Raw genomic sequence first — 18,128 nt, forward strand, 5'->3', positions numbered from 1 at the left:
AAATTGGAAGAAAACAGTGATTCCCAAGCGCTTTCGTGTAATTCACATCTTCAGGGGAATACAGAAAAAGTTGTGTTACAAAGAGGTTTAAAAGTAACAAGATTATACACTAGGGAAGGAACAGACATAGCACGAGATGTCACAAGATTAAACACTAGGAAAGGAACTGGCATAGTACAAGATGACACGAAATATTACACTAGGAAAGGAACTGGTAAAGCACAAAAAGTCACATATGAAAATAAGAATAAGTCTTGGTACACAAAGTCATCAATAAAAAAAAAATCTAGAGAACAGCACAATTCACCAAATTAATTTTGGTCACATATAACCTGATTACAAATCTTGTTAATGATGAATTTATCTAATTTATAAATGCCATTGCTGACATTAAGAGTAGAACCTTCAGAATTTTGTATAATACTACTTTCTATTATGTTTCTATTGACAAATGAATTACAAGAAATAATAATGAGAGCATTAGTCCAATTAATATAAAGATTGAAGTCTTTCATGTGAACAAATATAGCATTGGATTCTTGTGCTGTTTTAACACTATATTCATGTTGTTTAATTCTAGTTGATAGTTCTTTGCCTGTTTGTCCAATGTAATACTTTTCACGATCTCTGCAAGGGATTTTGTATATGCAGCCATCAGAATCAGCGGGAGAATTCTTAATTATTAATTTCTTAAAAGTACAAGGGTTATTAAACACTACTTTAACATTCCATGTTTTAAGTAGATGAGGAACTTGAGAAAGATTGTTACTGTAAGGTAATACTAAAAGATTCTTAATGTCAAAAAGGGGAGGGGGTTGATTCCTATGAAAAGTTTTTTTCGCCAAAGAGAGAGCGTTATTTAAAAATGTTCTAGGGTAATTTAATCCTAAACCTAGGTTAACAATAGACTCAAATTCTTCATCAATGAATTCCGGGCTGCATATCCACAAGGCACGTAAGAACATAGAAGAAAATACAGATTTTTTTTTTCATTTTATCTTGGTGTTCAGAGTAATAATGGATATAAGAAAACACATTTGTCGGTTTTCTATGAATACTAAATTTAAAGTCATAACCTTCTCTGTGGATAAGGCAATCTAAAAAGGGCAATTTATTATTATTTTCTAATTCTACAGTAAAATTAATGGAAGGAACTAAATTATTCAGAGATTGTAGACAAGCATCCAGGTCTTCAGTACATGGCCACAGGCAAAGAACATCATCTACGTATCTATACCATAAAAAAGGAGCTAGTTCATTACAAACTCCCACAATGAGGTTTGTAAGAACATATTTGCCTCTACGGGTAAGGTGGATCCCATCAGAAGCGTAAAGGTCATGGCGCCTAGAAAAGAGATACCAAGGATCAAGAAAGTGGTATCCCAATTGTGTGCACAACTGCGATATCCTATCATTGATCCCCATGGCTCTATTGTTCCAACACGAGCCTGCGTAGATCCTCGGGAGGATCCCACAGACTACGTGACGGCTCCCACGTTCCTTCATCTCCCGAAGGAGGACCTTGTAATTCCGAAAAAGCTCCTCTGATCTCACCCTACCTACATCGTTACTTCCCGTATGAACAATCGTAACCGTGTTCTTCCGTCCTTGCTCCCTGATGGACCGGGTACAATCGACGATCCCACGGCCCTTACAAATGTTCACTTCTTCGGATGATAAATCACTGTACCTTTCGAAATTAGAAAAAGATTTAGCAATTTCTTCAAAATCTAACTCCTTGTTGGAATAGGCGAACTTTAACCCATAACCTAGTGCACAAGAGGCATCATCACTTAGTTGTTTATCTGATAAGTTCACTACAAAATTCGGATTTGCATCCTTTGTCCAACCACTGTTCTTAATAAATAATTTCAACTTACGTTTCAATTTGCTTTGTAAAACCAGACGAGATTTCCTTAGCCGGTCGTAACAAAAATCCAATAACATATTCTTCCATTCACCCGGAATAGAATTATGAAATGAAAATATTGCTTGATTAGCAATACGGAATGCTTCTTTCACTTCAACTTTCTTGATTTCTATATGTTTAACCAAAATGATATGTATGTGTGTGCGTGTGTGTGTGTGTGTGTGTGTGTGTGTGTGTGTGTGTGTGTGTGTGTGTGTGTGTGTGTGTGTGTGTGTGTGTGTGTGTGTGTGTGTGTGTGTGTGTGTGTGTGTGTGTGTGTGTGTGTGTGTGTGTGTGTGTGTGTGTGTGTGTGTGTGTGTGTGTGTGTGTGTGTGTGTGTGTGTGTGTGTGTCTGTTTTAAAACTCGGTCACATTTTTCTTTATATACTAACTGCACAATTCGTTCACACGGTCAGGAGTTCACGTCAGAGGACACGTACCTACTACCGAGATTGTAACCTTTGCCCTATGTACTTGGATTACCAAGGCAAGTGTCAAGAGTTTACATCTATAATTACTCATCACGAGGAAGGAAGCCACACCTCGTTTTGCAAACATTCCAATAATCTTTCACAATTTCCCATAAAGAATCGATCTGTGAATGTATACGTAACATCCTGAAATCCATGGTCAAAGTCTAAAGTTACCTGGGGGAGACTTGAGCCCTAAGCAGACTGACACTCAAAGGATATCTCTCAGCTTATATAGCTTCGGGAGCTCCTGCGAAAGAACGTGGGTTTGCCATCATCGCTGCTGGTCCCGCTGCATCAGGTGCTCTCGTTCCCTCCCTCCTAAAGCACCCCATTTGCGGGCAATGCTGATGATTAGCGTGATATGGGAACTCACGTTATTTTTACGAAGGCTACAAGGATAACAGAATAAAGTGTTTTTCCCATACTTGTTTCACATATGGAAAACTTGGAAATTGCTTGAGCAAAAATCCGTATATCAACTAAGGGTTGGTTATAAGAATATGCTGTGTATATGGATATACTCGTACACACACTATATGTACCGTATATACATTACAGGATGATACGCCAGAAAGTGCGCAGCAGCGATCAAAGTATCATTTTTGTTCTATGTTCTTAGGTTTTTGGGGCAGGACAGGTAACACTCACTACGGGGTTTGAACCCGCAACAACAAGGGTGCGAGACCCACACGTTTCCGGTTACACCACCATCGCACTATATACGTGTTCGAGATGAAGTGCTTAAGAAGTACAGTGGGTATTACAAGGACGGATAGAGTGAGAAATGAAGTGAGATGTAGAGCCGGAGGATGCAAAGAAAACTAGTAGATAGAATTGATCACAGAACACTGGAATGTTTGGGCATATGGAAAGAATAAGAGAGTACAGACGAGCAGAAAGAGTGGGGAAGGAAGAGGCGGCCCTTCCGTGGAGATGTTGTGTCGTGCTGCTTTGCCTTTGACCCAGCCAGTAGGCGAGATTTTAGGGGTGGCTCTTCATCCACAAGTATTTAGATAAAAGGGAGGACAACTGGGTGTTGGACGAGTGTAGAATGGGTGAACGATGGGTGCAAGCCTTGATCAGCCACCTACCGTGCCTGCTGGTATATGCCTTTTTGGCTTATGTATAGATATATATTCATATCCAAATGTGTGTGTGTGTGTGTGTGTGTGTGTGTGTGTGTGTGTGTGTGTGTGTGTGTGTGTGTGTGTGTGTGTGTGTGTGTGTGTGTGTGGATGTGTATGTGTGTGTGTGTGTGTTTGTGTGTGTGTGTGTGTGTGTGTGTGTGTGTGTGTGTGTGTGTGTGTGCGTGTGTGTGTGTGCGTGTGTGTGTGTGTGTGTGTGTGTGTGTGTGAGTGTGTGTGTGTGTGTGTGTGTGTGTGTGTGTGTGTGTGTGTGTGTGTGTGTGTGTGTGTGTGTGTGTGTGTGTGTGTGTGTGTGTGTGTGTGTGTGGATGTGTATGTGTGTGTGTGTGTGTGTGTGTGTGTGTGTGTGTGTGTGTGTGTGTGTGTGTGTGTGTGTGTGTGTGTGTGTGTGTGTGTGTGTGTGTGTGTGTGTGTGTGTGTGTGTGTGTGTGTGTGTGTTTTTGTGTGTGTGAAACTGTAGGACTTTGAGAAAACACTGATTGTGCGTCGAAAACGAGATTTTTACAAGAATAAGATTGTGCAAGCTGGATTTCAGTACGAATAAATTGTATAAAACCCTTAATAATCTAACTGGGAAGGAAAAGAAACCTAAGTTACCTGAAGGTTATGCGGATGGTGAACTAGCAAATATGTTTCTGGAATTCTTTAAAACTAAAATCTCCCGAATTTTGTTATCTTTTGACTATAATGATAATGATGATATAGTAAATGTGGGTGTGCCTGAACAGAAATTGTCTTCGTTTAGCACTGTTACGGAAAATTATGAAGCAAGCAAAGCTTACGTACTGTGCTAATGATCCGATGCCCATGAATCAGATTAACAACTGTGGAACTTTTGAACAATTAGTGGATGTTATTACAAGTATAGTGAATACTAGTATATCAAGTGGTATTTTTCCTAGCTCGGAAAAAAGGCTATTGTGAAACCTGTGATCAAAGGGAAACTTGATCCCCAAAGCCTGAGTTCATTCCGCCCAGTCTCAAATTTGACATTCCAGTCGAAAATATTAGAAAATGTGTTGCTGTCTCAACTGAATGAACATCTTAGTGCCGTGAGGGCGCTCCCCGATGCTCAATCTGCATACCGACGACTCTACTCTACGGAGACTGTATCATGTTCAGTGGTTAGTGATATGAGAGGCCTCCTTAATTATGGTAAATGTGGTATGCTGTTGCTATTAGATCTTAGTGCTGCTTTAGACACCGTAGTACATGAAACTTTACTAAATGCTTGTGAGAACTTTGGGATTGAGGGATCTGCACTACAATATCTGAGGAGTTATCTTAAAGATAGAACTTACCGAGTGCAGATTGGTGACTGTTTCTCGGATATGAAGCCATTATTAAGGGGGGTTCCGCAAGACAGTGTCCTTGGTCCTATCCTCTTTTGTCTGTACACGGCTGAACTATCCAATGTGTTAGAGAAGCATGGAGTGAGTTTTAAACAATTTGCGGATGATACGCAGTTTTACTTGTCAGTGGACAATATACAAGAAACGGAGGCACACCTTGGGGCTATCTTGTTGGACATTAAGCAATGGATGGACCATCGCGAACTCAAGTTTAATGAAAGTAAAACCGAGTGCCTTTTTGTTGGACGAAGGATAGACTTCGATAGACTACAAATTCGAGATTTGTGTATCAATGAGGTTAAACTTGCAGTCAGTGACAGTGTAAAGGATCTTGGAGTTTTGCTGGACAGTGAACTGACCCTCAAGAATCAAATAACTCAATCTGTGAATTTAGCTGGGTACCATTTGCGAAATATTGCATTTGTTGAGAAGTATGTTGATGATTGTACGTTGGAAAAGCTGATTCATAATCATGTGCTCATCAAAATTTATTATTGTAATTCTCTTTATTATGGTCTTCAAAAACTATTCATTGAAGAAACTTCAAATGATTATGAATCGAGCTGCAAGATTGATCAAGGGTGTATCGAGAAGGGAGAGAATCACCCCTATACTCATTGACCTACACTGGCTGCCTGTTAAGGCACGGATAATTTTCAAACAATGTGTTATTATATACCAAGTGATGAAGTTCGGGAAACCAAAATATCTGAAGGACATGTTGATGGACTTTCAAGTCGATACCGATGTTGCTCTGAGACATAGTGTTGAACAGCACCGACTACAGGAACCTCGGTACCGTACAGAAGCGGGATGAAGAGCCTTCGAGAGAAATGCACCTAGACTATACAATAGACTCCCAGCGAACGTCAAATCATCTGAAACGATTTCCGATTTTAAGAAGAAATTGAAAACCTATTTGTTTGCGGAGTCCTATGATCTGGCTCACAAGGTGATTAGAGACAACTACAAGTGCTGAGGAAGTTATCGTTCGGGGCATGGAGCGTTACGTTGTAGCGGAATGCCCCTAGAACTCAATCAACAAGTGTATGTGTGTGTGTGTGTGTGTGTGTGTGTGTGTGTGTATTCACTTGGTCTTTGGATCACGTGTTTGGACTCGTGATCGACAGCTATTTCCCTCCTGGAAGAGAGCTCAGAGCTCGTAGGTCCGATCTATGGGTAATGCTATGACCTTGCACACACACACACCCCCAACTCCCCGCCCACGAGAGTCAGAGTACGACCCGAGGCACAGCGATACCGAAATAATTTCGGCCCTGGGCAGGATTCGAACTGGGTACTAGGAGCATTTCTGCTTCCCATTCCAGCGCTCTACCAACTGTACCACCGAGTCGGTAATGTGTGTGTGTGGGGGGGGGGGTGTTTGTGTGTGTGTGTGTGTGTGTGTGTGTGTGTGTATTCACCTCGGATCTGCTGCAGTCTCTGTCGCGACAGCCAGACACCACCCTGCGGCAGTGAGCTCAGAGCTCATTATTTGCTGATCTCTGGGTAGGTCTGAGACCACTCACACACCACACACCGGGACAGCAAGGTCACAACTCCTTGACTAACGTCCCGTACCTACTCACTGCTAGGTGAACAGGGGTTACACGTGAAAGGAGACAAACCCAACTTATCTCCGCCCGGCCGGGGAATCGAACCCCGGTTCTCTGGCTTGTGAGGCCAGTGCTTTACCAATCCGCCACCGAGCCGTGTGTGTGTGTGTGTGTGTGTGTGTGTGTGTGTGTGTGTGTGTGTGTGTGTGTGTGTGTGTGTGCGCAGCACATCACAAAGAACCTATAACGGACAAATTTACATAAAAACGACAAATAAAAAGCTAACAGAAGACAAAATGTTTTTGTTTATTACATCTTTTTCATGGCATAGACAAGAAATAAAGCTAACAGAATAAATGCCTAAAATAAACAAGGTAAGGAACAAGAAGAAGCCTGATAATTGCTACTTGAACAATGTTTATGTCCTCATGATGACGCTTTTAGGTTCTAGATATCAGTAGTTGCACAATAAATAGAATAGAATAAGATAAATAAACAAATAGATAAATAAGTAAATAGATAAGTAAATGAATGAATAGATAAATAAATGATTAAGCAAATAAAAAGATAGGTATATAAAGAGATGAATAAATGAATAAATATAAATAATCAATCAACCAATTATTCAATCAAAAATAAATAAATAGATAAATGAATAAATAAATGAGCTTTAGAATAGTCGTGTGTCTAAACTACCTAATTTCAGTAAAGTCAAGTTCATAGGACTACGTCAGGAGCACTTACAAACTGGGAGGCAAAATTAAGCGAAAGACCTGTAGATCAGTTGTGGGCAATATTTCAAAATGTACTTACTAAGACAATTCGTACTTATATCTCGTTTATGGAACGACGCCCCCCAAATCAGGCTCGCCCAAAATGGCTTGACAAAAAAACTAAAAAAAAGTATTGTTAAAAAGAGACAGGCTTATAAGAAATACAAGTGTTCTGATGCACCAAACGACTATCAGAGTTGTGTGATAATACAGAGGGATTTGAAAAATACGACAAAAAAGCGACAATACACTATTATTTGCTGACGTTTAGCTTGAATAATCGAATGAAGGAATATGTGATATTGTAAACAACTATTTTAGCTCAGTATTCGTTAACAAAACACCTCACAGTGAAGTCCTAAAGTCTGTGTTAAGTCTAGGGAAACTTACTACTATATATATAACAAAAGAAAAAATTAAAAGATATATAGAAAAACTCAAAGTTAATAAAACAACAGAGACTGACGGATGGCATCCAAGAATCTTAGAGAAAATTAAAAACGAGGTTACTATTCCATTAGAAATTATATTGTTAAGATAAACCAAAATGTGAATATTGAAATCAAGTCAGAAATGGACATTGTAGTGAAGAAGGAGCTCCAGGAATTCAGAGGCGAGATGTATAATGAGATTTGTAAACTAGTGGAAAGGAAAATGACTGAAGGACAAGGGAAGTGGCAGAAAGAAGTGAGGGAGGTGGTATCTACAAAAGTGAAAGAAGACTTTGCTAATTCATACAGTGACATTTTGCAAAAATGCGATGACAGAGCAGGTACTGGGTATGATGACAAGACAATACTGGAAAAGGCGACAAGAGAAGTCCAGGGTAGAATGGACAGGAAGGATAACCTTGTCATTTATGGAGTCCCTGAGGAAATGGTAGGAGGCATGGATCTAGCGATTAGGTCCGAGAAGATTCGCCATGACAGGCTTGTGTTTACCAATTTGTGCAGTGAAATAGGCTTAACTTGTTATGATAGTGATATTGAAGAGATAAGAAGGCTAGGCAAGTATGAAGGAGAATCAGAATCTGAAAGACAGAATAATGAGGAACCTGTATAAACTTAAAGATGCCAATACAGGAATTTTCAGGAAAGTAGGAGTGTCACATGACATGACCAAGGAGGAAAGGAAAGGAAGAGAGAAAAAGAGCTGAAAGAGGAGGCCCAAAGGAAGAACGAAGAAGAAGCAGCTTCGAGAAACTTTTGCTACTTTATACAACATGTCGCCGGAATTACTAGATTCAGAGGTTCAGATGCAGGCAACATACTTGACTTGATTATTACTGATGACAACATGATCGTGGAGGATATTGAGATAAGAAATCTACTTGGTAGAAGTGATCACGGATGTGTAATTTTCAGATGCAACATGGAACCACAGGTAAAAAATTGTAAGGGACTTGTGTATCTTTTTGAAAAGGCGGATTATTGCAAGCTAAACGGAATGTTGAATATTAATTGGGATGAGTATTTGGATACCGATGATATCGAGGATATGTGGTGCACATTTAATAGTAAACTACAAGAGTCAATAGACAAATGTATTCCAAGGAGAGAACTTAAAAACAATGGGGAATTAAGGAAGAGAACAAATCATAATTTGCCAATGAATAGAAAGCTGTGGGCAAAGATTAAGAAAAAACAAAGATTTTGGATGCTATTGAAAAAAATGATGGAAGGTAGAGAAATTAATCAGGGCGAGTATGACAAATTATATGAGGAATACAGACGGATTAATAATCAGGTAAGACCTGAAACTAGGTCTTTTGTTAAGAACGTGGAGAAGACTATTGCGCAAAACGTCAAGTCTAATCCAAAGATATTTTGGAAGTATGTCCAGTCGAAAACAAAAGCTTCTGTCAGTATATGTAATCTGTATAAAGATTTGAATAAAACTTCTAAAACTAAAGATGACAATGAAAAGGCAACAGTACTTGCAGACTTTTTTAGCTCAGTGATTACCAAGGAACCAGAAGGGTTAATACCAGAGGTGGAGGTCAAGGATATTCCAATGTTATCACAGATTGAATTCTCTAGCAAGGATATTATCAGTGTTATAGATAAACTACAAAGGAATAAATCCCCTGGGCCGGAACGGCTTCATCCTCGAATTCTGAAAGAGACGAAAGATGTAATTGCATATCCGCTTTGTAAGATCTTTAATCTATCACTTTTGAGCGAAAGACTACCCATAGATTGGAAACTAGCGAACATCTCGGCAATATACAAAAAAGGTGACAGAAGCGACCCAGGTAATTATAGACCAGTTAGCTTAACAGTGTCATATGCAAGTTATTGGAATCAATAATTAGGAAAAGGATTCTGGAACATCTCAAGGGCAATAAGCTGATTAGTAACAAACAGGTCCTCGGACTTCAATTTTTTTTTTTTATTAATTCCTACAACGATACTCTTCCCTGGAGCAATATATCTTTATATCCCTACAGAGCCAAAAGGAAATTCCTTTTTAGAGATATCCAGCCTTGACCTTGTATACATTCACGGTCATAACTACCACCGTGTACGGGCTTAGTGACATGTGCTCCTCTGGAACCTTTAAAATTTGCATTGAATTGTATTTGTGTGAAGGCCATTTGCGTGTAAGAATAAACCTAAAAAGAAATAGAATATCCTCGGAAATGTATTTGACTTTAAAAGACTCGCCGAAAATCTTTACACTGTTTACTGACTTGCGAACATTTACTACCGTGTTAAGTGCGATTTAAAACAAGTTACTGTCTAAGGAGTGTTTGATAACATCACTTGCAGACACCATTTTTATACTGTCACCGGTAACTTTATTTGCATCCTTTGAATCTGCAATGCGATCGGTAAGGCTTTTCTCCTCACTTCGCCATGCACATTCACCAAGTCCATATACAGAACACAGCCGTTGCCTTTTTCCTAAATACATTTGACTTTTTCTAATTCATTGTAAAGACCTCGTCACTGCATTCCCTCTCCCTCATGACTTAATCCTCCTTCACCTTCTGTTTCATCCATGTTGCCTTCCTCGCCATTTCACATTATTTTGCCTACCTTTCTCGATATTCCTAGTTAACTCTTTCCTCCAGCTTCTACATAATAAAGTTTGGCATCCAATCACTGTTCCATTCCTCCTCTTCCAACCATTAGCCATGAAAAAAAATTCTCACTAATACAACACAAACAACAGAGCAACGTTTCTTCCCAGATATATCTATAGGAGGGCCCGAGGACTATCTCTTACCACAGATAATAATAGATTTGTATTTTATATTTTCTTTTTTATCAGTATGTACCCTTTCGTTATTCCAAAGAAAGTTGATAGAAATGATATGCAATGAGGCACAAATCTATCTTTGAAGAAATAATATTTATTATGAAAAAAATATATAAATAAATTAGAAGCACTTGCGGTGAACAATTCCTGGGCCGGATTCGTCGTACTCCTCCTTGGTGATCCACATGGCCTGGAAAGTGGACAGGGAAGCCAGGATAGAACCCCCGATCCAGACTGAGTACTTGCGCTCAGGTGGAGCGATAATCTTGATCTTGATACTGGAAGGAGCGAGGGTGGTGATTTCTTTCTGCATGCGGTCAGCAATACCAGGGTACATGGTGGTGCCACCAGACAGAACGTTGTTAGCGTACAGGTCCTTCCTGATGTCAATATCGCACCTCATGATGGAGGTGTAGACAGTCTCGTGGATCCCAACAGATTCCATACCTAGGAAAGAAGGCTGAAAGAGAGACTCCGGACCACGGAAGCGCTCGTTACCAATGGTGATAACTTGACCGTCGGGGAGTTCGTAGGACTTGTCCAAGGAGGATGAGGCAGCAGCCACGTTCATCTCACCTTCGAAGTCGAGAGCCACGTAGCAAAGCTTCTCCTTGATGTCACGAACGATTTCCCGTTCAGCCGTGGTAGTGAAGGAGTAACCACGCTCAGTCATGATCTTCATAAGGTAGGCAGTAATATCACGACCAGCCAAGTCCATACGGAGGATAGCGTGAGGAAGACAATACCCTTCGTATACAGGGACGGTGTGGCTGACACCATCACCGGAGTCAAGCACAATACCAGTGGTACGTCCGGAGGCGTAAAGAGACAACACAGCCTGGATGGCAACATACATGGCAGGGCAGCTAAAAGTCTCAAACATGATCTGAGTCATCTTCTCACGGTTAGCCTTAGGGTTGAGGGGAGCCTCGGTCAGGAGGCAAGGGGACTCCTCAGGAGCAACGCGAAGTTCATTGTAGAAAGTGTGGTGCCAGATCTTCTCCATGTCATCCCAGTTGGTAATGATGCCGTGTTCGATGGGATACTTCAGAGTCATGATACCGCGCTTTGCCTGAGCTTCATCGCCGACGTAGGCGTCCTTCTGACCCATACCGACCATCACACCCTGATGACGAGGGCGGCCGACAATGGAGGGGAAGACAGCTCGGGGAGCGTCGTCACCGGCAAAGCCGGCCTTGACCATCCCAGAGCCATTGTCGCAGACAAGCGCGCACTCCTCGTCGTCACACATGGTGATTGGTCAGCTAGGGCTGAAAAAAAAAAAAAATGCTAGAATTAATACATTCAAATACATTGATATTGTTTACATGTGTTAGAGGAAGCTTATTCTAACTAAAGAATTTAAATGAAGAACAATGCAGGGTCACTGTTCCTCATTATAAGATAATTTCAGTATCAGTTCACTGTGGGGTGTTACTCCAACTCTCGTGGGCGGGGAGTTGGGTGTGTGTGTGCGTGTAAGATCACAGTATTACCCATAGATTGGTCATACGAGCTCTGAGCTCTCATGCGGGAGGTTAATAACTGTTGATCACGAGTCCAACACGTGATCCAAAACCATGGTGAATCACACACACACACACACACACACACACACTCTTATAATTACTGTATTACTCATAAAAGAACTCTATTGTATTATTGTCAGTGTATCACTGCTATCTCAATAAACCTATTATTATTATTATTATTATTATTATTATTATTATTATTATTATTATTATTATTATTATTATTATTATTATTATTATTATTATTATTATTATTATTATTATTATTATTATTATTATTATTATTATTATTTTACACATACACACACACACACACACACACATTTTCTCCTTCCTGTTTATCGTTCTACTTCTTTATTTATTCTTTTTCCTACCTATCATTCTTTCTCAATCCCACGGTCCCCCTATTTTCTTTCGTTTTGTCCCAACTTTCTTACCCGTAAATGCTCCTCTTGTACTGATTCATGTGTGAGTGATAATTTACTCTTTATTCCATCGGTTTGGTTAATATTTTAAAGCCACTAAATCAGCGTTCCTGAACTTGTTTTCTCACGTATCCCATGCTTATGTATTCTTGTTCTCTAGCTTCCTGGAGAAGACCACTTCAAGACTTCGTTGGGTACCCACGAACTCCCACAAGTCTTCCTGCTGAGGCTCTACTTGGGAAACTCCGTGGATCCCTAGTAGTTCATGGTTGAGGGTTAAATGGACCTTAGGTTGAAGGTCATATGGTCCCTAGGTTGAAGGCCACTACTCTAGAAGCTCTGCCTAGGACCCAGCCTTAGCTGATTACAACCGCTCGGCTTTGAATGGAACAGACTGTTAAGGACGTCATCGAGATGACTAAATTCTTCGAGATCACACAAAGTCTTTGCCTCCCGATCTCAGTTCGAAGTTGATATGCTGTGCCCCTTCTCCATCGAGTGGATTATCGCAACACTGAATGGAATGAAATGTCGTCTCCAAGAACAAGTATCCCTCGGCATAAAAAGGGCGAGAATTACTCGCCGTTTAGCCAGGATAAAATCTATAAAGAGCATCATGGAATGAATTTTTTTTCGACAACTAGACTGAATTGCTAAAGTATTCCCTTCCACTTCACAAGGAGACCGTTTTAATCCCGTGACTTCTTGAGGTTTCCTCCACCCGATCAAAATTTCCTTGCGAAAGAAAATATGAGCTCCGGTTTACTGGTAGATGTATCCTTGTAGATAATCTCACGCCATTGAAACAGAATAGAACAAGTTTCTTTCCACAGCTAGAGGATGAATCAAAATAGATTTTGATTCCTTTATGGTGATTAATCATTGTCACCAATGAAATGCTTGTATATTACAATGGTCCGGGTGTTGCCGAGTCGATCATTTGATGACTAAAGAAAAATATGTGGTCCACTTTGTTTGGGAAAAGAATTTCACCTAAGTATCTTAAATGCTTTTTGGTTTGATTATCTGATAACGACCCTATGACGAGCCTATACCAGGAGGCGCTTAACGTCGTCCGAAGCCACTGTGGTGAGTTGATCAAAATCCAAGTACGAAGTTCGATTTTCAAAAAGTACCTGTGACTGCCACTTGCAACTAACCACGACCTATTGACAATACAGAGAGGAGAATCTAGATTTGACTATTTCGATAGGAATATAATCTATAAGGATTTAATTTTGGTTAACCCCAGATTTTTTTCCAGTCGGGGTTACGTTAGCATTTTGAAAAGGCAAGGATCGATCTCAAGAGCCTATAAAAATCTTTACGGGTTTTACTCTAGTTCAGGCCAGACGGTTTTATCTAACAAAGTTTTAATCCAACGAAAGTTTTAAAGTGCAATGTTATTCTTTTCGTTTACTCTTCTTTTTTCTTTGATTTATGAATTATCCCTTATTTTCACCTAGTAGATTGATTATGAAGAATCACACTCGCCATCGCTTTTTTTTGTTCACAATGAGCGAGGATGTAGGAAGCTACGAACTGGTCACTGAAAATTCCACTGCCGTGGCCACCGCCGTCGGTGTTCTAATCACGCTGCGGGGCTATGAGTCATAGCTTCCCTACTTACATCGTTTCTACCTGACACGTCCGAGCCTGAAGCAGACTGACGCACCTCCCATCCGTAGGGAACCTCTTATACCTTTTGCCCATACCCTAAAATACATGGGAGTTTGCGGCATTCTTTGGACAGGTATGAAAAAAAAAAAAATGGGGAGGGGGACAAGCCATATCTGGGTACCTTACGATGGTTGAGCCAAGGTGTTGTGTCATCTCTGCAAAAAAGGGTTTCATTTCCGTTCGTTGTTTTCTTTATTGTATCTTGTTTGATCTGCGTAGACTGATATGCCACGGAACTATGTTAATCTTACTCAAACATCACGGATTTTTTTCAGCAATGCTATCCGAATGAGTGTTTTGTAATCCTTATTTCCTGTTGTTTTTTAATGTTCTTTAATATTATTTTCATATTAATTTTTGCTCTACAGGTTCTGCAAGACAGAGAGGAATGGATGAAGAGGCTAGCCCGACTGACAGAGCCGAAGGGAAAACAAGGTAATATTTGCATTTTGGCAGGAGTGCTGTACCAACGATTGATTTAATATTTCTTCCTCGGTAGATCCTTGTCAAGGTGAACTAAAGGGATTATAGTTGAAAGGTATCTTAATACTGATTTAATCCTTTACGAAACGACGAGTAATGGCCAATTAAATAAGAAAATAACCCGCGAACAGTTCCTTGGATTTATCTTAACTAACGTCTGATGAGTTCATTTAGTTAAATTTACTATGATTAACTGAAGACAATAGTAAGAATAAAAATTAGATTAGACTTGCAAACTAAAAACATCTGTGGTTGTGGCTAACTGTAAAAAGGGATTTATTTTCACACGTGGTATATACGAGTAAAATTATGCTTTTTTTTTATTTATACATATGTATTTACCTATCTACCTACCTATCAGTCTGTCTGTCTCTCTCTCCCTATATATATATATATATTTATATATATATATATATTTATATATGTATGTATACACATACACACTCACACACACACACACACATACATATAGATACATATATATATATATATATATATATATGTATATATATTGATTTAAACTATGACAAATGTAACTGAAGGCGGAGAAAATATACGAGGAATAATGGAAGAATTTTACTGCCTTAACGTTTCGACCCTTAGGATCTTGATATATATATATATATATATATATATATATATATATATATATATATATGTATATGTATATAGGTATGTATGCATGTATGTAAGTATGTGTGTATATATGTATGTATGTATGTATGTATGCATGCAAAAAATCACTAAGCACATGTGATAACAATACTTGTAGAGACCATTGGGAAAATAAAAGAATTGAATACAACGTTTTTGTCTATTCAAGACATCGTCAGGGTACAAAGGATACAGAAAATTACCAAAGGTCGTAATATATACATAATGGTAGAGGAACTGGGAAAGGTCCAATGTTTCCCGACTCCAGGGGAATTATTTACAATCTTTTTAATAATAAAGCTATCTAACTTATACAAACCTAAGCTTAAATTCATATTATTTTCAAAATTATTTTTAATGTAACATAATTCAATTATGTTCCTTTCCACAATGTTGTGACATGATGCAATAACTTTTGTGTTTTGCTAATCAATATTATGGGAAAACTCTTTTTGGTGGACGAAAAGTCCGCTTGACATTTGACCCGCTCTTATATTGTATTTATGTTAACTAATCCTTTTGCTTAAGTCTTTTCCTGTTTAGCCTATGTATCTAAAATCACACACTTTACAAGGTATGCTGTAAATACATCCTTCTTTTTCTTTAGGAAAAAAAGCCAAAAGAACATATTTTAACACTTTCAAGTAAAAGAATTTGAATTGAAAAACATTTCAGCAATTCCTTACCATGAAAATTTTTATTACCCTTCCTCAAATATTTAAAAACTTTGGTATTCAGGTGATATTTAATAACAATAATAATGTTAAGAACTATCCTATTAAAAATTCTCCTAAAAAAAAGAAGGATATATCTACAGCATACCTTGTAAAGTGTGTGATTTCAAGTACATAGGCCAAAAAGGAGAACTCTTAAGCAAAAGGGTTAGTCAACATAAATACTATATAAGAGCGGGTCAACTGTCACGCGGACTTTTCGTCCACCAAAAAAGGTTTGTATAACTTAGATAACTTTGTTATTAAAAAGATTGTAATAATTCTTCTGGAGTCGGGTATTATTGGACCTTTCCCAGTTTCTCTACCACTATGTATATATTACGACCTTGCGTAATTTTCTGTATCCTTTGTACCCTGATGATGTGTTGAATAGACGAAAACGATCGGTAATTAATTATTTTATTTTCCAAACAGCCTTTTCAAATATATATATATATATATATATATATATATATATATTATATATACATATAGAGTGTATATATATATATATACATATATATATATATATATATTTTATATACGAACCGCTCCCCTTGTACCTGACCTTTTGATCTGCTGAGCTGACAGTTTGGTCTGCCTGGTGGTCGCAGTGGTGGTGGTGGGGGGGGGGGGGGGCGAGGAGGGTATAGGATGGGGAGGAGGGGACCTTGGTATAACGTCATCTCAAGAGCGCGTCGTTATAGACGGAAATACTGGAGGTCATATTGGTCGAACTGACACTATATCCAAAACCTAGATGGTGTATCTATTTCAATGTTCCGCCGAGGGCTGCGCACCTCGCAATAATAAATACGTTGGACATACCTGATGTAGTCTCAGCAGAAGACTATCTTTACACCAATAAGACGGGGCTATTAAAGAACATTACTCAAAATATCATAACCATACCATTGACAGAGACGCTCTAATTCAGTGTACCAAAGTCATCGGACACAATGAGGACCCCAGAAAGTTAAAATTTTAGAGGCTTTTCAAATTAGGGATAACGTACCTACAATTAACATTCAATCCAATATGAACTCCAGTATTTCCCTTTATAACGACGCGCTCTTGAGACAACATTATACCGAGGTCCCCTCCTTTCCCTCCTTTCACCCCCCACTGCGACTACCAGGCAGACCAATTATTCAGCTCAACAGCTCAAATTTGTTTTCCTGTTCCCTTACATTATTCACTAAGCCCTTTCTCTTTTTAAACTACTTTAAATGTTTATTCCCATAACCACCAAGCGGTTTTATTTGGTTAGCGAAACTCTCGCCAGCGAAAAGGATTAAAATCTACCTCAAACCTATTTATTCTTACCTTTTTGATGAGTTTTATAACTAAATTTGCTTATTCAACTTTAGAGCCAATTCATTTTATTCAGTTGAAGGAGTCCCGTTTCGCAGCGAAGAGATTGAGGAACTGGTTTGTCTATCACATAGTACATAATTTCTCATAAAAAATAGGGAATGACGATGGAGTGTGAGTCAAGCGACATCCCCCACCCCTTCACCACCTCTCAATTGATGATGCATATACATATACATATACATGTACATATACATATACATACACATACTCATATACATCCATATAATATCATGTATCATACCTGCTACATATATACTTAGCAGCAGGCCTCTTCCCTACGGCTCAAGACCTACTCCCAGCCTGTCATCCTCGCAGCCCTATTTTTCGGAATCCAGGAACTCTCACTTTTATCTCTCTTAATGTGCATGCTCCTTTTATTCATTTCCATTTTTTCATTATTTCTGCACACTTCCCTCCCTGAAAATCACCTGTGAGCTCGAAAAACGTTTTGGGGATATTAAACTTTCAAATGTTTCTTGAAATTTTGTTAAATGCCCTCACACTTTCACAGAAATGTATTGCTCGAAAGATTATAAAGTTTCAGCACAAACTCAAAAACACTTCCTTTGCTGTCGACTCCTGTCTTTATATAAATTTTACGCATTCAGGCATTGGTTCCCTAACAGCAAGAAGGACGCAAGAGATGTCACTCTGCTGAGTTCAACAAATCCCAGAGTCCGTTCTAATCTCCCAACCGTCCAGGTCCCTTAGTTCGTTGGGCATACCCTTGATCGCCACGCTATTCGCTGGTTTGTTTGCCTTGACTTTATCCTTGTAATTCACGATGATAAG

At 39.0% G+C, this 18,128-nt stretch overlaps 2 protein-coding genes across 2 annotated transcripts; one reads left to right on the plus strand and one right to left on the minus strand.

Annotated features, from left to right (window-relative positions):
• The first annotated feature begins 8,504 nt into the window (after positions 1–8,504).
• On the plus strand, positions 8,505–9,518 carry LOC143035280 (uncharacterized). Its single transcript, XM_076202148.1, has one exon. The coding sequence runs from the start codon at positions 8,505–8,507 to the stop codon at positions 9,516–9,518; it is 1,014 nt and encodes a 337-aa protein (XP_076058263.1).
• Positions 9,519–10,461: 943 nt separating this feature from the next.
• On the minus strand, positions 10,462–14,098 carry LOC143038210 (actin-5, muscle-specific-like). The gene is made up of 2 exons (XM_076207219.1): positions 14,060–14,098; positions 10,462–11,743 (listed from the first exon to the last, which is right to left on the minus strand). The coding sequence occupies exon 2, from the start codon at positions 11,722–11,724 to the stop codon at positions 10,594–10,596; it is 1,131 nt and encodes a 376-aa protein (XP_076063334.1). The 5' UTR covers positions 11,725–11,743; positions 14,060–14,098; the 3' UTR covers positions 10,462–10,593.
• Positions 14,099–18,128: the final 4,030 nt, after the last annotated feature.

This window comes from Oratosquilla oratoria, chromosome 2 (genome assembly GCF_046742065.1).
Source record: "Oratosquilla oratoria isolate Oo_2021 chromosome 2, ASM4674206v1, whole genome shotgun sequence".
In the NCBI taxonomy this organism is placed as follows: Eukaryota; Metazoa; Arthropoda; class Malacostraca; order Stomatopoda; family Squillidae; genus Oratosquilla; species Oratosquilla oratoria.

What these genes read in the sequence shown, in the direction of transcription:
- LOC143035280 (XM_076202148.1), top strand. Translation starts at nt 8,505, where the DNA reads ATGATCGTGGAGGATATTGAGATAAGAAATCTACTTGGTAGAAGTGAT.
- LOC143038210 (XM_076207219.1), bottom strand. Translation starts at nt 11,724, where the DNA reads ATGTGTGACGACGAGGAGTGCGCGCTTGTCTGCGACAATGGCTCTGGG.